Genomic DNA, 25,833 nt, shown 5'->3' with positions numbered 1-25,833 from the left:
GGCCATTTTAGGTCAAGTGCCTCAAGTGTCTCAAGTGACTCACAAAGACCCGGCTCATACAAGTGAGTGACTCAGACTGATCCGAATCCCTCAAAGGATCCCGGTTTTACACTGCTACTCACAACAACATTCCCTCTTCGTCCGGGGTGCATGTTCAAAACACTGCTCTTGTAGCCACAGATTCAACTTAGCCTGGTTATTAGTACAACCACAAACAGCTCAACATGTTCCCGAGCTGCGCAAGCACATGTTTAAATGCTGCTGGAGCTGATAATCATTTAGTAAAGAACAGTAAAGACCAGTAAACTTCCAAATAAACCGCTACGGGAAACGAAAACCACTAGCAACCGCTAGCAACCAATGGCTCACTGCTACTTCCGGCATGTCACCGGAAGTTGGACCCATAATCGTTTCTACATCAGCGCCCCCAGGAATAAGGTGGATAAAAACACCGCTTCCGGTTCATACCGGAAGTCTCAACCATAATTCACGCAAGGGCTCATGGGAGCTAGGAATAAGGTGGATACTGTATAGTGGGAACAATTGGTTTTTCGCCTTTCCCCACAGAGACTGACACGTCAATCTGTGTCTCTTTTGTCAGATGGATAAAGAGACAGCTAATATTAGCTTCTATGAGTTAAACAAATATTTGTTTCTTCCGCTCCCACAGTGAAAGCTACAGGACTTCATTCATATCATTCTTTATCCAGCTGTACAACAACTCACCTTTCTGTAACAGATGGGTGTTTTTAATGTGCAACCAAGCTACTGTGACGAGTTAGTTACCCTTGTGGATTAATTAAGTCTGTCTAAGTCTAAGTTTGAGTCTAAGTAGCCTCGATGTCTCATAAAGTCACAGAAGAAGCTCATATTAGTGTGATGTAGTAGCAGTTAGCTTAACTCACCAGACCATGTTTATCAGCTTATAGCATCTTGTTTATGAGCCACCCAGCTAACTTTGTCTTCTTTTGTGTAACCTGATAGCTTCAGCTTCAGATAATAGCAGCCTCTTCAAATTAGTTTATATAATCTGAGTGATCCTGTCAATGGTTGAAATCAATGACAGTTTCTTCTTTCCTCTGTGAATCTACAGGACTGTTAGGTGTAGCAATTAGCTTAACTCAACAGAATAAATTTACCAGTTTATAGTATATTGTATTTTGTATTATTATTATTTTGTAGCACACAGCTAACATTAGCTACTTCTGTCAAACTGGGGAAACAGCTAGTTCCAGCAGTTAACATAGCCTTTGTATTTGCGGATTAACTTGAATACACAAAAGTTTTTCCTGTGATTTGGAGCCTCTGAAGCTAATATCAAACTAATGTAAGCTTCTTCTGTGAGTCTATGGCTGTAGACCAATTCAACAGGCTTGGTTTACCAGTCACATAGCCAACATCAGCATTTTCTTGTCAAACTTTGGTAACTCCAGGAGTTAATATTAACTTCTATCACTAAGATTAGCTCAAGTGGCAAACATAGCTTCTGCTGTCACCCTTAGCTGATTTCGGATGTAGAAACTTGTCAACAAGGGCATAAAATCCAGTTTAATGGTCTCTGTGCAACAGGTTGTCATTTAGTTTAAATCATGTTACTTCTAATAAACTGTCAGTTGGTTATTGACAGTTTCACAGCCTGTACACCACTTGCCCAGGATAATTACGGGTGAACAGAGCTGGAAACGAGCTGTGACCCAGGTTAAGTTTCCAGAAAGATTGGCTCGATGCTCAGGGCGGCTCAGAGATGACATGTAAGCAGGTGATTGATGGCCCTGCCACTGCTGTCATTGTTTGCCACACAGTCGATGTGTCTCAATGAAACTCACGTTGCCAGGAAGCCAAGAGGGGTGGGAGGTCGGCGTTGGGCGAGGAAACAGGTCCGTTAACATTCAACTATGGCAGCAGAGCAGGCGGGCGGTTTCAGCCTGATTTTATTGACCCTGCTTTGTGAAAGGGAACGTTTGTTGAGTTAATCAGGGCGTGATCATCTGTTAAGCCTCGCTGATGAGTGATGGAACGCTGCAAGCTGGGTGTGTGGTTTCAGTCAAGCAGGAATGAGGAGAAGAGGTCATGAATACTCTGAGTACAAAGTTTTCAAGTGGGTGATTTATGGAGGAAAACTAGAAAGGCTGCAGGATGCTCTTATTAACCCCCCGCAGCTGTAATGTAAATGCACTCTTTACACTGGCCAATAACGATGAGTGTGTGCATTTAATGTCATTAATGGAGCAGGAAATATGTCGATTAGAGTTGGAGGATGCACGCACTTTCATCTAAGCCGTGAAAGGAATCCAGAATGTTTCGCTGCAAATGTTGACATCAGTTCAACAGCTAGTGTGAAGAATGAATGAACATCAAAACGAGCTGCACGGGCTCAGTTAGTTCAAAGCTGATAAGCTGATAAGAATTCAGTCACTTTTGATGTTCAGTTCGGTGCAAATATGTGCTTATCTTTCTGCTTATTTTGTTTACACAACGCTCACAATCTTTACCTGTGTGTACATTCTGGACGGACGCCAACTCTATACTCTAAACTCCGCCCCACTGCAAAAAACACAAATCTGTGAACACACAGCTGCAAAAAGTGTGTTTAAAGATATTTTCTGTTTTAAACAAGAAAAAGCCAGAGTGGAAAAGGTGTAGTGAGAGGGGAGTAGACTTTGATGTTTTAAGTGTCAGAGGGTTTTAGGGCAACCGTTGCCTTTTAATACAAGCCTGTTCTAAATCCTCAATGAGTTGCACTGAGTCTAGAGCAGAGGATAAGGGGGTGCATGGATTTTACCTTGTGCTACGACTCAGTCATTCATTTGCACGGCTTCATTAAAACAAATTTACAGTTTGTATTTGAGAAGTATATGAGTGAAGGTCTGAGTTAAACTGAAGCAGCAGTAAATTTAATGTTCTAATAGCACAGGGTGTGTGATTTAAAGTGCAATCCTTAGCCCTCTGCTGCACTTTGTGACATTTAAAACGCACTCTCCCATTTCAAGGGAGTTAGCTGACATTTACAGGAGCTTTCACTTAAGCCCCGAAGCTTTAAGGCATTAAACCTGCATGAGGGGCCTCAAGGTCTTGATTAAACTTTACCCGACTGTTTTGACAGCTCTGCTTAGCTGTCTTTTTGCAAGTTATCCGCTAAAGGTCACAAGATGCCTGGAGGTGGCACAGAACTTTTTCGTTGCCATTGATCCCGTTATTGTTACCAAGATGTGTAAAGGTTACGTTTTTCCTTGACCATCCCTGACACGCCCCATGTAGCCTGCCCTGCTGTGCACATACTTGGCCCACAGCCTTGCCTGCCATGACGACATGTGCTGAGTGACTGATACCTTCTTGAGGCTTAAATAGGAGGACGGACTAGCTGCTCCTCACTCTCCTCTCTGTGTCGTCTTCAGCCACAGCAGAACAGCAGCATCCATCATGGCAACCCTCATGTCTCGCTCTTCCTCCCACACTGTTAAGACCTCCATGGGGGGCTCCAGCAACTCCATGGTCGGCTTCGGCGGCGGTTCTCGTATGTCAATGAGGGCTGGCAGTGTGTACGGTGGGGCTGGCGGCTGCGGCGTACGCATCTCCTCCTCATCCTCCATGGGTGGAGGCCTCGGCGCCTGCTACGGTGGTGGCTTCTCCTCCGGTGGTGGCTTCTCCTCCGGTGGTGGCTACTCCTCCGGCAACTTCGGCGTGTGCGGCGTGGAAGACAGCCTCATTGGCAACGGGAAGTTCACCATGCAGAACCTGAACGACCGCCTGGCCACATACCTGGCCAAGGTGCACTCTCTGGAGCAGGCCAATGCCGAGCTGGAGCTGAAGATCAAGCAGTTTTTGGAGAGCAAGGTCGGACCCACCTCCAGGGACTACAGCGCCTTCTTCACCACCATTGCAGAAATCACTGCAAAGGTAAAACCCTTATCCTCATCCTGCAGGTGTAGACAAAAGTATATAAACCACAGCTGCAGTTTCAAGCAACAGAATAAACAAAGATTTAGCACATAAAACCCAAAGAGAACACAGAAATCTCAGCCTTTCTGTAGCAGATCCCTCTGTTAATCTGTTTTTAAGTTAATTCTGATATAATGTTTGAGTTTATTTTATTCTTTATAAACTGTATTATTGCATCAATGAAGGAAGTTTGCAGCACCGAACAGTGACAGTGATATTAACTTCCTGTTTGCAGATTCAAGAAGCCATCAAAGTGAACGGAGCTGTCCACCTGAGCATCGACAACGCTCACCTGGCTGCTGAAGACTTCAAGACAAAGTGAGAATCAGGAAGCAGCATCAGTAACTGTAGAGGCAGAAATACTCCAAGCAGAATCTTCTTTTATAAACCGCTGATAAGATAATTACACCGTTGTCGGTGAAACCACGAGAACACAGATTCAGGCGATAAGAAACCTGATCAGCACGCTTTGGACTTGGGTGGTATAGGTGCACTTCTGAGGTTGAACACAGAGATTAATGGTCATGTCTGATCTTGCAGCTCGTTCCTCAGGGCTTCACTTTTTTTAGAAATCTGAGACAACGCTTCGGCTTGAGGTTGCAGAGTCACTTATATAAAGATCATTACACCTGAAGGCGTTATTGATTTTAGGAGCAGACAGCAATGTTTGTTAGGTTAATTTCTGATGATTCTCTCGTGCTTCTTTTATCTTCTTTGTCTTTATTTACATGATGGTTGATGTGCGTTGATGTTTGTGGTCTCAACTGTCATCTTCTGCCTTCAGATACGAGACCGAGCTGTCCATGCGTCAGTCGGTGGAGGCCGACATCGCCGGGCTCAGGAGAGTCCTGGACGAGCTCACTCTGTGCAGGACCGACCTGGAGATGCAGATCGAGGGCCTGAAGGAGGAGCTGATCTTCCTCAAGAAGAACCACGAGGAGGTCAGCTAAGCAAACCAGCAAATAACTGAAGGACTTTCTTTAAAAGCAACCCAAACAAACTCTCTAAAAAACGAACCGATATTTTTGATTGTTTCAGGACTTGGTGGCCATGCGCGCACAGATGAGCGGCCAGGTTCACGTGGAGGTGGACGCTGCCCCAGCAGAAGACCTCACCAAGATCATGGCTGAAATCAGGGAGCACTACGAAGCCGTCACCGCCAAGAACCAGAGAGAACTGGAGTCTTGGTTCCAGACAAAGGTGCCACAACGATGTCACTTCCTGCCGACTTCACCTTCACGTTGTGGTATTGTGTGGACTGAAGTGTGTGTTTCCTGTTGCAGACAGAGGAGCTGAACAAGGAGGTTATCACTCAGACCACCACGCTACAGACGTCCAGGTCGGAGGTCACAGAAGTCAAACGCACGCTGCAGGCTCTGGAGATCGAGCTGCAGTCCATGATGAGCATGGTGAGCAACACATGATGAGTAAAGTTTGAAATGACCAACAACTATAAGGTAACATAAGTGTTTAAAAAACTGTTTTGATTTATTTTTGTTAATTTGTTTCCTGTGCAGAAAGCATCTCTTGAGGCGACCCTGGCAGAAACACAAAACCGCTATGCCATGAGGCTGAGTGGATACCAGTCGCAGGTAAGACGCTGCATGAGTGAATATGTCACAAATGCCGAGCAGTGAGACTGTGGTGCTTAGTTTCACCCGTGAACGTGCCTCCGGTCGACCTGCAGGTAACGTGTCTGGAGGAGCAGCTGGTGCAGCTGAGAGCCGACCTGGAGCGCCAGGGACAAGAGTACAAGATGCTGCTGGACATCAAGACCAGACTGGAGATGGAGATCGCAGAGTACAGGAGACTTCTGGACGGAGAGGCCGCCAGCAGGTAAGACTGACACAGATTCAATCGATGATGCTGAAGCTAGCAGGCGATGTGGAGACTCAGCTGTTCTCTCTTCTGACTGGTCCACAGTATCAGCACCTCCTCCAGTACCACCTCTTCGACCAGGAAGGTGGTGACAGTGGTGGAAGAGGTTAATGGGAGGAGGGTCACAACCTCCACCTAGTCATCCTCCTACGTACTGGCCCGCTGAGAGCTGCGAGCTGCAGCTGCAGACGACAAATCAGAATCACCGTCTCTTCTTCTCTGTCAGAGAATCTGACGTGACAATAAAACGAGAGTCCACATTAACACTGAGTGTGTCTGTCTTCATTTACCGAGGTCCAACTGATCAGCGATTCCCAGTCAGTCATTAGATTTCCACAGGAAACTAAACAGAAGAGAGAGAGAAAAGAGAAATGATTCCAGTATTCAGTAAAGCTTTATAAATGATCAGATAAATGTGGATGAAACTCATGAATATAAAGAGATGTGATAATAATGGAAACTGTAAAGATCATTTACACTTAACAAGCTGATAAAAGTGATGGTGTGACAGAGTTATGGGCAAAGAGACAAAGTAATGGATCAGTGATCAGCTGGTTTCAGTGACAGTGCTGCCCTCTGCTGCTCATCCGTGACTTCGACACCTCAAGAACTTTAATTTTCTTCCAGACTGCATCTGGACTTCGTTCTGCTTCATCGGGGTTGTAGTTTGTTGGCTCAGTCAAACAATTCAAACATTTTTTAGGTTAACTGGTGATTCTAAATTGGCCGTAGGTGTGTGTGTGAATGGTTGTCTGTCTCTCTGTGTTAGCCCTGCGATCGATCAATCGATAGATCAATAGATCGATAGATAGATACTTTATTGATCCCGAAGGAAATTCAAACATCCAGTAGCAGTAACATACATTGAACATACTAACATACATTGAACATACTTATAAACTATAAGGGTGTCCAGGGTGTACCCCACCTCTCGCCCAATGACAGCTGGGATAGGCTCCAGCATCGCCCGTGAGCCTCCAAAGGATAAGCGGTTACATAAAATGAATGAATGAATGAATGAATGTAGTTTGTGGTGCTACTGCACTGTATTGAATTACTTTAAAGTGTTTTCTGTTATTTAGCCTAACCCACTGAGATGGGGTTGTCAAAATAACAGAAACATGGCGGTTTGACACAATCTTTTTTTAAGAACTGGTACAGACACAGTTCAAGTTTAGAAACACTTTCTGTTGTGAACAAGTACACACTCCTCAACAGAGCGTCTCACAAAATGTGCCCAAAAACGTGTTCTCGCTCCTAAATGTTCCCAGTTCCCATAAAGATTTAAACCATCGACTACCGCCTTAAAGATATGAATCACATTAGAAGAAATTCAGGCTCTGTCTTACTTTACTGCTGTTTTGACTGCGAAGGACGCGACACTCAAACCGACACTAAAAACAAGTTTTCCTAGACATTTTATGAGCAAACATTCTAATCGATATAGTCAACACATAATAAAGGCTGCTGTTCTAGAAGGCGTTATGATGGAGAGTTTAAGCGACTGATAAGGCTTCCAATTATTAATTGACTGGTTTGTGCAGTAACTGGCGTCGGCCTGAAGCACTGAACTCACATTCACTCCTTTATCAGTCACACACAGATACACGCGAGCCTCGGGCGGCTGTCAAACCTCCCGCGGTTATATAAGACTGCTGTCAAGCTGACTGTAAATTTTATGATCTGATACGACGCCGATGGCTGACTCTCATCTGACAGTGTAAAGAGGAAAGAATGCAGCAATTACCGCGCTCGACTTAGAATCTTCATGTCTCTTTAACACCTGCACATTTAACAGTGTGTGGTTTAAAAGACACTGACATAGACTCTAGAAAGAAAAGACTGATCTGGTCAGAAGAACTTTTCAATAAGCTTGAGAGGTGTGGTGTAAACAGTTGATAATCTGTTCAACAGGAACATATCAGCTCCTAAAGACCATGTAAACACTCTCGTTGGAATAAATCCACTCTTTCTGCACGTTTGCCTGACGGGGACTAAAGATCAGGTGACGAGTTTTCAGGAGGGTCAGAAACATGATGGTAGTAATGCAGAAAAGATGAGGAAAACCTGAATCTAAGCGGAAAGCGTCGTTGGAAATGTGGCTCCATCTTGGTCATCTCTTTCTACTGAATGAATTTGGTGTTTAGTGTTTATAAAGTTGGAGAGCAAGCTTCTTCTGCTACTGTTATATTTCCAACAGATTCAAACTAACTTGTCATAAAGCCACGGTTAATGTTTTGGGACATGTAAACGCATGTATGTTAACGGATTATTTTATTTAGCATTTGTTTTAGAGCATACTGATTGATCAGGTTGAAGAAGTATTGTCCAAGTAAATGTAATCAGTTCCTTCATGTGTGCAGAAGCAGCAGCGCCTCTTCATATTCCTCCGTGTTTCTTTAACCGCCCAGAACAGACAAACAGACACCGACTCAAACCCACCTTCACGTTTAAATACTGAAGTTACAGCTTCAGAATCATTTGTACACTTTAAATTGGTGTTAATGGAGAAGCGTTCAGTCTGTAATTTGCAGCCTCACCACTAGATGTCTCTGAAACCTTCCAACAAGGCCTTTAATGTAGAGCATTAGTTCAGATAGTTCAGTCATTGTGACTTCAAAGAGTTCACTCTCATTGTTGGAGTTGATTGACAGAATTTAAGCTTCACTCAGGTGTGTTGACAGTTTGATACAAAGTGAAGTCACCAGGATAAAAGCACTGTAATCATACCAGCGGAAGGGCAAGGCATTGAAGGCACTCAGCCAGAAAGCTGAGTTGAACTGAATGCGTTGCGAGCCAAATATGATCTGATTAAGATTTGCATATTTCAAAGTTGGCTGCCAACTGATCACACACATAAACACATTAATGACACATCCACGCACCTGTTTTTATTTAATCACCAGAATGTCCACGTTTTAATGTGCCCGAGACATAAAGAATGACATCAGTCTCAGCAGGTAGATGTCATCGTTAACCTGAAAAGCAATGCAGCACATGTAAAACAGACACACTGCAAAAACTGTAGCAACTAAATCCAAATTTAAACCAACAAGTTACAGCTTCAGAATCGTGTCTCTTTGCATAATCTGAATGAATGAATGAATGAATGATCAAAATTTCAGCACCGCATTGAATTCTGACCTTCTTCCTGCTGATGTGTCAGCAAAACGACGTGACAAGATTCTTTTTAATTAAACGTAAATTTAAGCCGAGAACAGAGCTGGAGGGTCAACCTGCAGCTACAAGAGTTCTTTTTCCAGCTGTTACTACTCACATACCTGCTCAGAGCATGCAGAGGCACATAAGCCTACAAATCATCTTTCAGGGCTGGCTGCAGGGTTTGGGCTGGTACATGTGACAGCAGATGCCATCAATCATCCTTAACTTTTCACTGAGGCATCTCGAGCTAAAGTGAGCTGAGCAGACTAACTCTTAATGCAGCATGCATCTGCACTGCGCAATACATTTTAGAAGTAGATCAAAAACAAACAGAATTCATCAAATAAAGAGTCAAGCTGAAACCTAGCTAACTGTAACTTCCTGTTTTTTACTTTGAACTTGGGACTTCTGGTGGAGCTTTATGTGCTCATCCTTTAACTTCACATGAGACTTCATGGGATTTGTTAGTCTTAACTTTGTCCTGTAATTGGCTCTTGTCTATGTTGACTGGGGAGTTGTCTTCTGACTTACCTTTAACTAATTTTGGGCCTTGATTTGGAGCCTCACACTGCGATCTCTACTTGAGATCTTTACTTGTGAAGGCTTGGTTTTTAACTTGACAGTATTCTTAGGACTTGTTACTCTTGTCTCTGTTCTGTAATTGTTTTCCTGTTTATCTTGACTAGAGACTTGTCCTGGGAGCTTCATGGTCTCTTAGTGGCATTTGACTTTGTCTTCATAATCATAATCAGAATACTTCATTAATCTTTCAAGGAAATTGTTTCTTGGCTCTGTTCTGTAATTTATCTTCATCTATTTTGACTTGAGACTTGTTGTTGAGCTTCATGGTCTTAGCTCGCAACTTCTGTCACATATTGGGACTTTACTGGGGACTAGTTGGTCTTGACTCTGTTCTTTAACTGCTTCTCATCTATCTTCGGTTGGGGACTTCACTTTGGGCTCAATGTTCATGAGTTGGGAATTTAATTCCGCTGTATATTGCTCAGCTGTATATTGTTGCATTTTCTATTTTCTATATTTATATTACTTATTTGCCTATTTTTCTTTTATACTTAGTTAGCTAATTTTATTTTATTTTTATACTTTTACGTATACCGTTTCTGCTTTGGCTTGCACCGGGAACTAATTTCATTCCACCTCATGTACCAACATGTGTTGAAATGACAATAATACTCTTTGAATCCTTGAATCCTTGTTGTGGAGCTTTATGATGGGAGTTGTGATTTGTCGGCTTTGACTTGGCACTTGTGTTGTGACTGCATAATCTTGACTCTACTCTGTCATTGGCCCTTACTTGTCTTAATCTAGGACTAGATTGTGAGCTTTGTGGTCTTATTTTTGTTCTCTTCCAACAATGTGTTGGTCTTGACTTGTGACATGCTAAGCTTCATGGTCTCAGCTTGGTTTGTTACTTGGCACTTGTTCTGGGATTTGTTTTTGACTTGGCACTAGTCTTGGCACTCCAATGACCTTGGAGTGCCAATAATTCCAATAACGACACTGTGTTACATGATGCAGAGACCAATAAAAGCCTATAAATGGAGGGTTTTGGTTGAAAAGTCAAACCAGAGCTCATAATCAAGGTCGCTATAGTGATACAACAAACCAACGCTGTCACTGAGCCAGGGGCATTTTCCCACATTGAGTACAAAAAGTACGACGCTGTCAAGTGACAGGTGAGCACTTAATGCCAGGGGCAGCTGAGACGCCACCATCATCTTACTGAGATCTCTTTGTGCTTAGAGGGATACTGCAACACCAACAGAACACATGATTCATTGCAGCCTGTTATATCACAGAGGGGTGTGTGTAATGTACACATCAAGGATCTGGAGATAAAAACTTATTATGTACAAAAATACAGGACAAAAGTAAAGTTTTAAATTTCTTCCTTAAATATTCACATGATTCACTTGGTTGTGATAATGGCAAATATGTTTTTAATTATAAAAAACACTTTAAAATGTCCTCACAGGTGCTGTTTAGAGAGATGAACTGATAAAAAAAAAGTTTAAACAGCAGAAAATCTGATGAGAAGTATCTTTAAAAGTATCCTGCAGCACTCTTGTAAGTTACTGATTTACATTTCTCTTCTGTGGGTGTGGAGCGGTGACCCCACCCACGTACCACCTGCAGCTCAGCCCACCTGAGCGTCTTTAAAAGCAGCAAACCGATTTGTCTCTTCTCACTTCTCTCCTTTTCCCTCCTCTGGAGAAGACAGACTGACAAACACCTCCTTGACTTCAACTCCATCATCATGACAACTATGATGTACTCCTCCTCTCGGAGCTCCATGATGGGCGGTGGTGGCCTTGGGGGAGCATCTCTCGGCAGAGGCATGAGCTCCTACAGCATGACAGGAGGTGCAGGAGGAGGTGGTGTTAGGGTCTCACAGGCCAGCAGGAGCTTCTCTGCCGGCGGTAGTCGTGCCAGCTTTGGAGGTGGTGCAGGCTTTGGAGCTGGTGCAGGATTTGGAGGTGGTGCAGGCTTTGGAGGTGGTGCAGGCTTTGGAGGTGGTGCAGGTGCAGGATTCGGGGCTGGCTTCGGTGGAGGAGCAGCGATGGAGGACAGCGTCATCGGCAACGAGAAGTTCACCATGCAGAACCTGAACGACCGTCTGGCTACGTACCTGGCCAAGGTGGCAACGCTGGAGAAAGCCAATGCTGAGCTGGAGCTGAATATCAGGCAGTTTGTGGAGAACAAGGCCGGCCCAGCCACCAGAGACCACAGCGCCTTCTATCTCACCATCGCAGAGCTGCAGGGAAAGGTGAGGAAGCGGGGCATCATGGGAAATGGTGTTCAGAAGTGGTCGAGGGTGGGGCCGGTATTTGAAAGGAGACCAAAAAATAAAGGTATAGAGAATGAAAGATGCCAGTTTTGCATTTAAGCTAAAGTTGTTTTCTCAAAATAATTAACCATTACTATATAACTTTTCAATAATTATCTCAAGTCAAAAAATGTCACAGACAACTAATTTGTGATCTTTAAAAAACTTGATTTAGAACATCCTAGGCTTTTCAATCGCGGCATTAAATTAAAATGATAATCTAAAAAAGTTTGATTATTTTCAGTTGCATTGTTCATTTTTTATTTACAATTTGTAACAATTGCAAGAATGACTCGAACCCGAAAATCAATATACAGAAGACAACAACTGAAAAGCAAAAATCAACCCAATAATACGAGAGAGAATAAAATACGGCAGCTCTTGACTTCCATACGAAATTACATTAAAGAAAACTGGGACGTCTGATAAAAAGTTTATACAAATATGAAAAGAGAATCAGGGCTCTCAGGGTTTGGATGGAGGTCTCGGTGAACCACACCTGTGAGTAAGCGATCGAGGAGAAGCTGCCACACCCACAAGACGATCGCTGTTAAAGGGCTCGTTTTACATTTAACTACAGCAAGAAATATGAGCTGCGGTTTTCCCCAAAACATTTTTTCTGTGTCATGAAAGAAGCTGCAGTGATTGGTCCAACAGGTGGGTGTGAAATAATGGTACAGATCTGTTTGGCAAGTTTTATTTTCCATCTTAATTTCTGCACACATGCTGCATATTTCTTTCATTGCCCTATTAATTTTGTCCTTTTTATGTGCCTTCTTTTTGAGGGAACAATTACGCTTATCATTATTATACTGTTTTTTTTTTGTTTTTTTTTCAATTTGCACATATAATCTGCATCGTTGTTTGTACTTTACACTCGTCTGTGTTATTGATTTAGTGACTAGAAGTCATATTACTTTACTTCTTATTCTTGTGTTATCAGATCCAGGAAGCCATCATTGCCAAAGGTACCGTCATGCTGAGCATCGACAACGCCCGTCTGGCTCAGGACGACTTCAGAATGAAGTCAGTAAACCTCACTATCACTTTTTGCCGTCTGTCCTTCCTTTGCTTTCATTGTTTTTCTTTCCTACTTTCTCTCCTTTTGTATATATTTTTTCCCTCCACCCTTTAATGAGAGTCACGAGTAAATATCTGCAGATGGATCAATGGTGATCAACCTATAACTGAATGGTTTCTAACGTGAGCAACCTCTCACATGCAGCATGTTATCAGGGGAAGCAGCTCCACCTTCTGGCAGCAGGCTGAACTGCAATAGCTTTACAAACAGTATATATTATCAGAGTGAACGGAGGAATCACGTCTAATTCAAAAATTAAATACTGATGTTTAACATTTTTATTTCTCAGCCTATGCTTGAATGTGCCTTTTTCATCTTCGGAAAAAAAAAGTAATAAAATGACGATTAAAGAAACATTTTGCTGTAAAGTCAAAGTCAACTATCATGTTTTAAGTCACCTCTCTTTTTTTTATGAAAACCCTTTTCAGTTTTTGCTTAATTTTCAATGTGTTCTCGTGGATTGTTTGTAGGTTTATTGTTCTTGTGGCAAATGTAGCATCTTATCAGCGCAGTAGAGTCTCACCGTGATAAACTCCGCAGGTATGAGAACGAGCTGTCCATGCGTCAGTCAGTGGAGGCCGACATTGCCGGGCTGAAGATGCTGGTGGGAGAGGTGGGCGTGGCCAAGACTGACCTGAGCATGCAGATCGAAAGCCTGACCGAGGAGCTGACATCCATGAAGAAGAACCACACTGAGGTAACCAGAAACCCGACGCTGGTTTCGCCGCCTTACTGAAAATCCACCACGACCTGCAGCAGAATACCTCTCAATATAAATTCAGTTGTTACAAAAAGAAAATGTGAAGGCATCGTTGAAACACATGAAGCTAGTTGGCACAAATGCAGTATTTCAGTAGATGCATACGTTTTCGTAATCTAGGTTAACATAAATATCTTAATACATGTCAGTTGATGACTGGCTAAACTGTGGAGCTCTGCAGTGCTTTGATATTAATGCTAACTCAATACACTAAGATACTAAATGTATGCTTCATGATGAATCATAGACTGTATAAATATGGACGGGGTGTCCCCACTTCCTTGCATTGGCCAAACTGACCTGTTTTCCCGCCATCTTGCGACTTTGGAGTCTGAGTCTGCACAGTATAGTTCGAGAGTGGAGCCACGATATTGAAAGAAATTGTAAAAATTGTTTTTACAACTCTCACAGTTTCACGGGACTGCTTTACAGAGCAGTTGCCTTGGCAACTAGTGGCCGCCTTTATGTCACATCCTGTTTCTAAAGTGTCAAACTGAAATAACACTTAACCACAAGCATGCATCAACATTATATTAACCTTACCTACCATTACCTAAAATGACTGAAACCATCCTTGAAAAAAAAAAATTGACATGTATTTTAGTGTTTTAGTTTGACCCAAGTCTCATCCACTAACATGGAGGGGGTGGAGCTTATGACCTATTCTGCAGCCAGACACCAGGGGGAGCTCTACTTGCTTTGGTTTCACATTTAAGGAGCAGTTCTGCAGTCCATATTTATACAGTCTATGTAATGAATGTAAATGTGACTATGGTTAGCTAGCATAATTAGCAAGTGAATTTTAACAGATACCCAAGCTAACATTAACATGTTGACATTACAGAGTTATACTTTGAGATTACATGCTAATGTCACTTTGACATGCTAAACATTACACAAAGTCACACAAAGTAATGACTGAGGTTAAAGGTCATGCCGTCTTGTCCTTCCTCCCCATGCAGGACCTGATGTCCATGCGCACTGAGATGAGTGGCCAGGTGAACGTGGAGGTGGACGCCGCTCCTCAGGTGGACCTCACCAAGATCATGGAGGAAATCCGCGAGCACTACGAGTCCGTCGCCTCCAAGAGCCGCAGAGATCTGGAGAGCTGGTTCCAGACCAAAGTACAGAACCAACAATATGTTTAAGAGCTGAACTAATAAAACCTGTTACCTTTTTAACGCCATCGTTTTCTCCCTCTCTTAGTCTGAGGCTATCGTTCAGGAGGTGGCAACCACAGAGATGACGATGAAGACAACATCCACCGAGGTGAAGGAGGTGAAGAGCCAACTTCAGTCTCTGGAGATTGAGCTCCAGTCTCAACTCAGCATGGTGAGTTTTTGCTACACTTTACTTTGCCAACAAACATTAGTAGTACAGGGACAATAAGTACTTGAAGAGACAATGACAGACTCTGTGACAGAGACATCTCTAGTCTGCCATCTTGCTTTTCGTCCTCGCCGTCCTCCGTCTTCTAACTCTCTTATCTCGTTGCAGAAAACATCTCTTGAAGCTACACTGTCTGAAATCCAGAGCCGCTACGGCATGCAGATGAGCGGATACCAGATGCAGGTGAGATGGACTCTGACCGTGTCTTGACGTCTGGTGGCCACTTTGATCCTCAGCACTCACACTTGACCTCCACCTGTGCAGGTGACGTCTATGGAGGAGCAGCTGGTGCTTCTGAAGGCTGACCTGGAGCGCCAGTCGGGTGAATACCAGATGCTGCTGGACATCAAGACCAGGCTGGAGATGGAGATCGCAGAGTACAGAAGGCTGATGGACGGAGAGGGGAGCAGGTAAGAACCGCGTGCAGAGCCAACATTGGGGGTTCATGGGGGTAGATGACTAAACTGTTAATCAGCACAAGATTGATTTTTTTTTGGGGGGGTTTAACCAGAAAAATTATGACTCACAGACACCTCAGGTCACTCAAAGCATAAAATGACCTAGAGTTGGTTAAAACATTAATTTTCACCTCTCTCTGTAACCAACATATTTTTCTCTTGCAGCTCGTCATCGATGTCGTCCACAACCACAAGAACTGTCATCACAAAGGTCATTGAGGAGACCAACTGAAACCAATCACACGTCTGTCTGACCGGGGGCGGAGTCAAGTCTGTCCTCTTCCTGCATGCTGGATCAGGGAACACCTTCACCTGATGAAGAGCCTTTCTCATCTTCGTCACGGTTTAAGCTTTGAACTTTACTGTCTCACTTTCTGTTGGAAGAAAATTCCCAGCTTTGCCAACAAGAAATAAAACCCAATTAAAGTCAACAAGTGTCTGAATTTGCTGTCTGTCCACATTAATGACTAAGACTTTGTCTTAGAATAAGAATTAATTTTGGGGTAAGAACAAAACAACAAAGTGTTTCGACTCATTTAACAGGAGGTTAAAGTTTCTTTAGGTTTAGCAGTGGTTTGGCTGTTTTTTTAGGCAGTTATTCAGTTCAGATCTGACAGAAATAAGATAAAAAGGACTCAAATTTATAAAATGTCCAAATACATTAAAATACCTTAATTTTTTTAAGATTTACTGACAATGCTGGAAACAAAACTGATCAAATAACTTTAAAATATTATTACAATATTTCAAAAATGATAAAACACTATTGATAATGTCTGAAAATATTACTTATAATAAATATGGTCGTAGATATTCACATACTAATAATGTGTGTCTGAAAATACGGAAAAAATACTAATGAAAATTCAGAAATCAATGAAAAATATTGATGATACAGGAATTGTTTCAAAAATATTAAAATCATTAAATATTAATAAAACCTACCGAACATATTAACAACACTTAAGATGTTGATGCTCATCATTAAACGCTACCAAAAAAAATTATTAAAAAAACAAAAATGTTGGAAAAAATATAAAATAATAGTATTATAATAGTAATATAATACAAAAAATAAATTGTAAAAATTTATATTTAAAATCTACTGGGAAAAAAAAAAACAGAACTTGATTAAAAAGTATTTTTAAAATATCTAAAAGAAATCTCACAAAAAAATAAACTTCTGTGGACATGTGAAAAGGTTTACAAAATATTACTGATAATAAAAAAAAAAAACATCAAATAATAATGTTAAAAAGTGTACCAAAAATGTCTGAATTTTAATAAACCAGGTAAAAAAAAACTCAACATTAACAAATATTTTAATGTTTACACTAAAATGTACCACAAATATTAATACTAAATATTTTTCGTAAATTTTCATTCCTTCTTATTGACTTAATTGTCTACGTCAGATTTTTCTAAAAGTTTCCAAAGGTTTGGATTGTGACTGGAGTTTATTTTTAAGACTATTGTTTAACTGTGAGAATTATCAGGGGTTTCATCCGGACAGAAAATGAATCTGTTAATTAGCTTTACATCAACACGTGTCAACCAGCTCTGCTTTAAAGTACAAAATGTAAATGTTCATTTCCACCTCCGAATCTTACGATGTACAATTAACATCCATGACGGTTCTCCAGCTGCTCTGAACTCGCCTTTAGAAAACATACCTGAGTCCAGGTTCTGGTCTGAAGTGTTTCTGTTGATCAAGTCACAGGAACAGGCGCCTCCAGGAGCAGGAGAGTCATGTTACCCTCAGGATGAATCAAAACAAGTCTAGAGGACTGATGACGCCATGTTTACGTTCAGTCAGTGAGGACAGTTAGAGACATCTGCAAAGAGCTGCATTATCAGTGGTCTGCTCTTAATTTATCAGCAGACAACTGACTGACATTTAAAATATAAACAGAAGCCAAACAGATCAACAGTTCAACACACGTCAGAAGAAAACAGCTGGATGTGCCATTAGTTTCTTTAATAATTCTTCTTCCAGTACAAGATGCTGCATCACCTCCTCCTTCCCACTGTTGTTTTTTTTTTTTTTTTAGTTTTATTACATTTTTTTATTTTTTAGGAATTACATAATCAATAGATTTACACAGTGAGCGATCTGGACGGGGGGTAAGGGGTAGGGGGTAGGGGGTGGGGAGGGGGTTGGGTTCCTTTGTGCTGATGAGTTTGGTCCTTTGGATCCCAACGAAGCTGGAAACTGAGAATCATTTAAAACGCTGCTACAAAACAACAAAACAAAACAAAAAAAAGAACGTCCTCTGATTATCGTCAGCAATGAAACGACGCCTGTGGTGTCCTTATCGATCAATACTGGTCAATAAAGATATCTAAATGGAAATAGATTTTAACAGTACAGTACCCACACCTCCATGTAAAATACTAGTAAACTGGCAGAGAGTACTCGCATGTACTGAAGTACTCCCACTGCCATGAACACAAAGAGAGGAACCTGATGTTGGACCCCGTTCACCAAGAGCCATCCAAACTAATCAGATTGTTGATCACCGCGTCTTAGACAGCCTGACATTAACACTTACTGATTTTAAATCTAACAGACTGAAAGGTGATGAAATGATACTTTCATCTCATCTGTTAGTTCTGATGTATGTATGTATGTATTCTGAATACATAACGTGTGCGTACATCCTGTTGATTGATCAGTGATTGGGGTCCTGCTCTTTCAGGAGCTGCTGGTCAGTTCAGTAAAAAACTGCAAATACAAAAAGAAGTACTCAAACTTGGTCACTGACGTTTTTTTGTGCTTGTGTTTCATAAGTACTCCAAAAATAAGTACTGGTACTTTAAAGAGTATCTACAGCCCCCCCCCAACAGACACACAGTATATAACGTGTACACACACACAGACACTTGCATAAAAGCAAATCAGTCAGTCCACTCTGCCCACAGATAAAATGTAAAAGAGCACAAAAAGGTATGAAAATGTAAGAAAAACTCATAAGGAAAAGATTCATATATAGTATTTATAAAAAAAGAGGAATAATACTTTGTTTTTCCGGGAGGTTAAAGGGTTCTCTGTTCGTCTTAGCTGCTGTCACTGCCCACTGTGCTGCTGCCGCTGCCGCCGCCGCCGTCGCTGCTGTTACTCGCAGTGTCCGCTCGCTCTCTTTTGTGGATCTGCTCGTGTGCTTTGAGGTGGCCAGACTGGCTGAAAGTCTTCCCGCAGTGGGGGCAGGCGTACGGCCGCTCCCCCGTGTGGATCTGCTGGTGTGCCTTTAGGTGGCCGAGGCGCCCGAAGCTCTTGCCGCACTGCGTGCAGCCGAACGGCCGCTCGCCTGAGTGGATCTTCTCGTGGGTTTTTAAGACGCCTGAGTTGCTGAAAGTCTTTCCGCACTGCGAGCAGGTGAAGGGCTTCTCGCCGGTGTGGATCTGGATGTGGTTGCGGTAGCTCGTCTCCTTGGTGAAGCTCTTGCCGCAGTGCTGGCAGCAGTACGGCCGCTCGCCCGTGTGGCTCAGCTGGTGAGCCTTGAGCTCCTTGGACTGGCTGAAGCTCTTCCCGCAAGCGGTGCAGATGAAGGGGCGCTCGCCGGTGTGCAGCCGCTGGTGCGAGCGCAGGTCATCGGCCTTGGTGAAGCCTTTGGGACAGTGAGCGCACACGTACGGCTTCTGGCCCGTGTGGATCAGCTGGTGCCGCTTGAGGTTCCCCGCCTGGCCGAAACTCTTGCCGCACTGCGAGCAGGTGTAGGGCCGCTCGCCGGTGTGGATGCGCTGATGGGTTTTCAGGTTTCCCAGAGTGCTGAAGTTTTTCCCACACTGCGTGCAAGAGAACGGCTTCTCCCCTTGCATGTTGCGAGGTTTCCTCACTGTCGGGCTCTGGGTTTTAGTTGTAATCACCAGGCTCCCCCCTCCCCCCTGACCCGTCGTCGCATCCGCAGAGGTCTTCCCCTCCTCGGCGTTCTGCAACTCGTACAGCGCCCCGCTTCCAAACTCGGGGTCGACCTTGCCCATGCCGTCCATCAGCAGGGCGTCAGGCCGCAGCTTGTTGAGCTCGGTGCGGAGCTCGGCCATGTGGATGGACTCGAGGCCGTTGTGCGGCAGGTGGGTGGACATGGCGTTGGACTCGAGGTACTCGGTCTTAAGCGAGCTCAGCTCCGTGGCGTAGTAACACTGCAGATCCACGTGGTGGTCGGACTTTATGTACTCCAGAGTGTCTGTGACCTGCAATCAGAAAACACAGCTGCAGTCCACATCTGTCCCCGAAACGGACAAACGGCATCCGACATAAATATTTAATGCAGTAATCTGTCCTCCAGCTCTTAATGGAGGACTTGTGGTTCAGGTCTGTAGTTTTTCATCCATTTTATACTTCATTAAAGGAGCTTTTTGATCTCTAATATTAGTTTTCAGTCTGCTCTGGTCTCGGAATACGTCGTCAAGTTCTTCACTTCATATTAAAGACAAATAAAAATCAATAAATAAGAGGAATGTTCTCAAAGGAAATGACTGCAGCACCTCACTGAACAAGCCTTTGACGGAGCTATCTGTGCAGACGGCGTGTTTGTGCTGCAAGGCCGTTTAAATGAAGCTCGGCTCTCAGGTGTCGGTTTAAACGGATTCAGTTGTCAGTTAATGGTCTTAAGACCTGAACCAGATACAGACTTGGTCTCTGCTGTCAAACACAGAAACAATCAGCACCATCTTAAAAGGGAAAGGTCCCCTAAAAACACACCAACCCTCTTTATATCCGTTTTAATTTTATTATAGCTGATAAGATAACCTCCAACCGTTAACCAACTTCTGCTGCTACTCATCACATGACGGCAGAAATTTACTACCTTTAGTAGGGGTGTGCATCTCTCCAATATAAGACGATTCGATACGTATCTAGATACATGGGGTACGAAACGATTCAGGAAGGACACATTTTAAAAACAACCGATTTGATCCGATCCGATTCGGTACGATTCAGTGCAATATGATGTAATCCGATGAGTCTGTGCAAATTCTCATTTGTCCAGGTCAAAGGCATCTCTAGGCAATTGAATCAGGTCAACTGGACTTGGTTTTTGTCTGTGAAGACGTTTCGCTCCTTATCCAAGTGGCTTCATCAGTTCGAGAGAGTAGCAGGCAAGTCTGACTAGCCCGCAGACACAGACAAAAACCAAGTCCAGTTGACCTGATTCAACCTGATTCAATTGCCTAGAGAGTAATCCGATATAGTTCCTTGTTTAAAGTAGACATTTTACATTATGAATGTTCCAGCTGTATTGCTGATATACCGTAATTTCCGGACTATAAGCCTCTACTTTTGTCACTTGCTTAGGACCCTGCGGTTTATACAACGAATTATGGATTCTTACAGCTAACGGTCACCAGGGGCGCACTATCATGGAAGCGCAGGAGCGAGACAGACAGTTCGCGCCAGGTAACGAGAGCGAAACAAACCAAGTGAGTCCAAATGCAGTACGAGAGCTGCTTTTAAGTTAAAGGCGATTGATCTGGCTGACTTTTCTGGTATAGTAGGCTGGTTATTTTGATACAGTAAACGGCCGTGTTACTGCACCTTTACTGCTGTGTTGGCTGTTTAAGAAAAAGATGCTGGTTATTTTGTTGAGCAGGGTTACTGCACTTTTGCTGCCGTACAAACGAATTAAATTTAGCCTTTGTTATTGCCTCGTCAAGCGTTGTAAGCTTTGTTTTTTGTTATACTGCACTACTACGGTACTATGACTGCAGGAAGTACGCTAGGAGCGCACCGTTGTATTATTTGTGCGCTGCACGAATGCTGTTTGTAATGTCAAAGATGTGAAAGTTTGATCGATCGATTGATTGAAAGATTTATTGTGTTTCTCAAATGTAAATAAATGGGACGCTTTGCGTTTCCAAACAGTCATTTATGTCCCGACAATCCCCTCCGTGGTAGAAGAAACCCTTACGGTAATTAAACATTAAAACACCAGCGGCTTGGGTGCGGCTTATAGTCTGGAAATTACGGTAATAACCCGATTCATAACTTTGTAATCGGGCCATCGACCGGTTCGTGGTACATTTAGATCGGTCCAGGGGCTTGTGTATCGATGCACTCACATCTTTTAAATCAAAACCGATTTCCGATTCATATCGGTAATTTGTTACATCCCTACCCTTTAGTGTTTCATAAATGGACGCAATTTCATTAAATTAGCAGAATTTTAAATGGGCTTTGGTTTCGGATCCATCATTACCTGGGAGATGTAGTCGAACACAGAGCTGGGCTCGTAGTGCGACTTATAGTCCAGCTCTGTGACTGCGTCGCTCTGATGAAACGGGCCGAGGTGGTGGTTGCAGTGGTGACTGTGGTGCTCGGACTTGATGTAGTCGAGGCCGCTGATCTCCATCTTGATCTGGTCCTGGCCCAGCTCGGCGGTGGACAGAGGCTGGATCTCCGACAGGTCGACGGTCCTGATGGGCTCCAGGTCCCCGTCCTCCGGCTCGCTCTTCACGCACGGCAGCATCACCAGCGGCTCGGCGATCTCTGCCGCGAGCGAGCTGAGCGTGGGCGTCGGGCAGTCGGAGGAGAGGAGGGCCAGGGTCGGGGCCGAACCAGCGGGCCCCGGGCCACAGTCCACCTGCAGTGAGGGGTCCAGAGGCGGCGGAGGAGAGCAGCACTCGGGGGGCAAGCCAAGGCTCAGACACTCAGTCTCCAAGTCTGTCATGGCAAGGGGGCGGAGCCAATCCTTCTCACCACACCTGAAGTACAGCTTCTTCCTCTCCTCCTCCTCCTCCTCCTCGCTCACCCCTTCCTCCACTCCCCTCCTGCTGCTTAGAGGAGTTGTCCTGACAGAGAAGGGGTTGCGGGGATTGGGAATCCCCGAGATAATCCAATGATGATGTGGAGGTTCACTTGGACGTCAGCACCCACACCTGACTGGGACCAGCCTGGAACACGAGACGCATGTCAGAACATGTAAACAACAGTTTAACAACCAGCAGCTGTGAACATGTTAAGATAAGTGAGCACAAACAAACCAAACACAATCCAGGGCGCTTAAACCTTTATTTAATATTCGGGACACTTTCAACATCTCTCCACCTTCTCTCACCTACAGGATCTTTCTTTTTAAATGTTTTTCTTTGTGCAGAAAACCATTATGAGTGACTTTAAGACACCAAACCTCTTCTTTGGCAGCAGATTAATGGCACTGATGGCAAGATTAGATCCACCTGCCGTTAATCTGACAAACAGTAGCGGTTGAAAACAATTAATCCATGCTTTCTTTGCAGATTTACGCTCGTAACATTCGTATGGAAGCCAGTTTGTTCTTCGAATAATCAGTTAATGTTGCTTCTCGTCACGAATAAAAAACTTTTAAGCCTCCACAGAGGATGTTTTTGTTTGATCTACAAAGGTTTGCTCTTTTCAGGGTTTGTGAAGAGCTGATTCTTTTAACGTCGATTATCAATCAGGCCTGGAGTTACATATATATTAAGTAACATTTAGGTCACATATTTGAACAAAATTCAATAAAAGCAGGACCTGGATTTACGTACCGCGAGTTACCGAGCAGGTCAAGACTCAAGGGGTCGCAGAATCTCTGGAGCAGAGCCTGAAGTTACATTTATACGTCCGTGTCAGATCAACACGTCGTAGGGAGCATGTATACGTGCGAGTTTCTTTGCGTACTTCAAACCGAGCAGCTCACATTGGAGCCGGAGCTGATAAATGTTGAACTACGGTTACTTTAAATGAAATGAACGCAAAGGAAAAGAGAGAAGACGTGTAAAAATAGATGGGTGTGTGTGTGTGTGTAGGAGGCAGAAGAAGTTTCTGAGAGACCTGGATGACTGACGACTGAATTACGGACCGGTCACAGTTGTCGCGTCCGTTTCTCGGCACGTGGACGTCACATTACTGTGTAGCTACAACCTCTTAATACGTATTGTTTGAAAGTTATAGAGCTGACAGAACTTTTTGAGTTAACCCTAAAAACTACAACAAATATGCGAAAGTGCCGTCACTGTGTAGCCTCTTCAAGTCCCAGGAACAATTCAGGAGGGCGCCTCACATATCAGAAAACTAAAAAGGATGCTTTTCTCAATTAAAAACATCAGTTTTAACACGTTAAAGATCGGAGTTGACGAGCCTGACCCCTGACAGGTAAAAAGGTCACCTTTACTGCAGGCGTGGAAATGCACTCAAGGCGTTTGTCATGAAATTGAAGCCTCTAAAAGACATTTCAATCCTTTGCTTGTTTACTCTGAACTGTTATTGTTGATTTTCAGAAACTGCACAGACAGCCCGGTTACCTGACACCTCGTGTTTACTGTTGTGAAAAGTAGAAGCAGACGAGACACGTTGATGTGACACAAACAACTTGGAGCGTGTGCGTGCATCGGCCTCCCTCACACACACACACACACACACACACAGAAAAGTTTTCAGAGGAGCCTCACTGTGACAAAACGAGCAGAGTCGACGTAAAGCTGCAGCTCGGTTGCTCCGGCTCGTTACCTGCGTCCCTGTTACCTGTCCGCTCAGCCCTCAGGTGGCCTTTCAAGTCGCCACGCAGCCTCCGCGCACTGACTGACTGACTGACTGACTGACGGACTGCTGCTGCTACAATCTGGCGGTGATTTTTTTTTTTTCCCTTTTCCTCCTCTGAGGATGTTTCTGGCCGCTCACAGTAACACACCATCCTCCGCGTCCAGCACACAACTTTTATTTTGTCAGACTGTTGCGGCCGGTGTGAAAACTGCTGCTGACAGGCCAGGAGACGCTTCACAGCCGCTTTCCTGTCTCTTTCCTGCCGTACAAAGACGGGGCAAGCTGCCATGTCTCGCTAGCTAGCAGCTAGCCAGTGGCCATCTTGTTTATCACACTAGCGTCGACTACAGGCTGCTAAGCTAACTAGCGGGGCTAGCTGACGTTAGCATGGGGGAGAAAGTGAGAGTGAGGCGGGGAGGAGAGACAGCAGCGGGGGGAGCAGCGGTAGGTTAGCTTCCTCCGCGGTCCTGGAGAGTTTCTGCGTTTAGCACGCTGAGTGAGCGCAGCGGGGAGCGGCTGACACTTCCAACACAAAAGAAGCCAACTGTGGCAAATTATGAAATTTGTGAGCGGCGGCGGCCGAGAGCAAGCACCCACGGTCATTATCTGTCCGGCAGCCCGTTAAAATCCGGAAACCGAGCGAAGCGACGCGGCGGCGGCGGCGGCGGCTGCAGTGAGGGGAAAAAGCGGCACTGCACAGCCGAGTAGTGTCCGTTAACGGTGACGGCGGTACGTTACCTGCGGGTGGTCCGGTTCATGGCCGGCTGGCTGTCCGCCTCGGTTCGGCTCCGCTGCCCGTGACTTGTAGCTAACTCCGCCGGACCCGCCACGTCCACCTCGGCAGAACACCCGCCGCCTCTCCTCCTCTCCTCCCCTCTATATCACTGACTAATTCTGCTCCCTCCCTCCTTCTTACCTTCCTTTCCTCCCTCCTTCCTCTCTCGCTTCTTTCCCCCTTTCCTTCCTTCCTTCCCTCCCTGCTCGCTCGTGCACATACCCGTTCAGGCGGGTATGTAGGTAACTATGACAACGATAGTAGGTGGGTACAGCTTTGAGTGTGCGCGGAGAAGCGGGCACGCGCTCGCGACATTGTTACAAAATCAGCGCCGTCGTCACCTCGCGCCCCTTCTGATCTCTCCGCTCGCGCCTCTGCCTCCACGCGCCAGTGTATTAATATCAATGAATGAATGAGTGAATGAGGAGCAGCGGCAGCAGCACGCGCCCCGCTGAGCCGGGTCAGCGCGGTCGAGTGGTAGTTCTTTGACGTCACCAAGTCCGGAACAAATTGAAGTTCTACAGGTAAAAGGTGACACGAAGAAGAAGTGCAGGTTTTTTTTTTTTTTTTTTTTTTTTAAATATATTAAATGTAAACTATTAGGATAAAAAAAAAAGAATCAAGTCAAAAACAGGTGAATATAAACAACATGTGATTCAAAAGCTTAAACTAAAATTTCAAAATGAGAATCTGCCAAAGACTATCTTAAAAAAAAAAAGTGGACTTAGCCACAGTTACATCACTCTGTGGTTTGTGAATAACATTGTGAAGCCCCAGTTTGACATTTTAGAGCTGAGAATTTAGAATTACAGAAGTTACCTAACCAACCCAATACGCTAACCTCAATGATCACATGGAGAGTTGCATTAATGTGAGCCACATGTATCAGAAACACAAATTGATGTTTTCCTGTGGGCGGGGCTTAACTGTGGGCAAAACAATCCACAGGAATACGTTAGTGAACTATGACTAGGGGTTTGTGTAAGCTTGTTTTTGACAATGGTGGTAGAAAACAAGAGTGTTCTTAATCTCAATATGTACAGTCA

The 25,833-nt window shown here is 44.0% G+C and overlaps 2 protein-coding genes across 3 annotated transcripts; one reads left to right on the top strand and one right to left on the bottom strand.

Moving 5' to 3' along the window:
- Positions 1-3,273: 3,273 nt before the first annotated feature.
- On the top strand, positions 3,274-15,817 carry LOC311506157 (uncharacterized protein). Its single transcript, XM_084570037.1, has 16 exons — positions 3,274-3,897; positions 4,175-4,257; positions 4,724-4,880; positions 4,978-5,139; positions 5,223-5,348; positions 5,457-5,531; positions 5,627-5,775; positions 5,863-5,923; positions 11,123-11,767; positions 12,771-12,853; positions 13,449-13,605; positions 14,631-14,792; positions 14,875-15,000; positions 15,166-15,240; positions 15,322-15,467; positions 15,681-15,817. The coding sequence occupies exons 1-16, from the start codon at positions 3,421-3,423 to the stop codon at positions 15,745-15,747; spliced, it is 2,751 nt and encodes a 916-aa protein (XP_084426163.1). The 5' UTR covers positions 3,274-3,420; the 3' UTR covers positions 15,748-15,817.
- A 1,784-nt stretch (positions 15,818-17,601) lies between these two features.
- Positions 17,602-24,890, bottom strand: LOC311506484 (uncharacterized protein). Of its 2 annotated transcripts, XM_084570459.1 has the most exons (4): positions 24,751-24,890; positions 21,713-22,406; positions 18,535-19,706; positions 17,602-18,240 (listed from the first exon to the last, which is right to left on the bottom strand). In XM_084570459.1, the coding sequence occupies exons 2-3, from the start codon at positions 22,181-22,183 to the stop codon at positions 18,573-18,575; spliced, it is 1,605 nt and encodes a 534-aa protein (XP_084426585.1). In that variant the 5' UTR covers positions 22,184-22,406; positions 24,751-24,890; the 3' UTR covers positions 17,602-18,240; positions 18,535-18,572. The 2 variants fall into 2 exon arrangements, with proteins under 2 accessions (XP_084426585.1, XP_084426584.1); XM_084570458.1 differs by having other exon boundaries at positions 17,602-19,706.
- Between the last annotated feature and the right edge of the window lie 943 nt (positions 24,891-25,833).

This window comes from Chelon labrosus (assembly GCF_963514085.1).
Source record: "Chelon labrosus genome assembly, chromosome: 21".
In the NCBI taxonomy this organism is placed as follows: Eukaryota; Metazoa; Chordata; class Actinopteri; order Mugiliformes; family Mugilidae; genus Chelon; species Chelon labrosus.
Note: the sequence above shows the minus strand (reverse complement) of the source record. Positions and strands in the feature narration are given on the sequence as shown.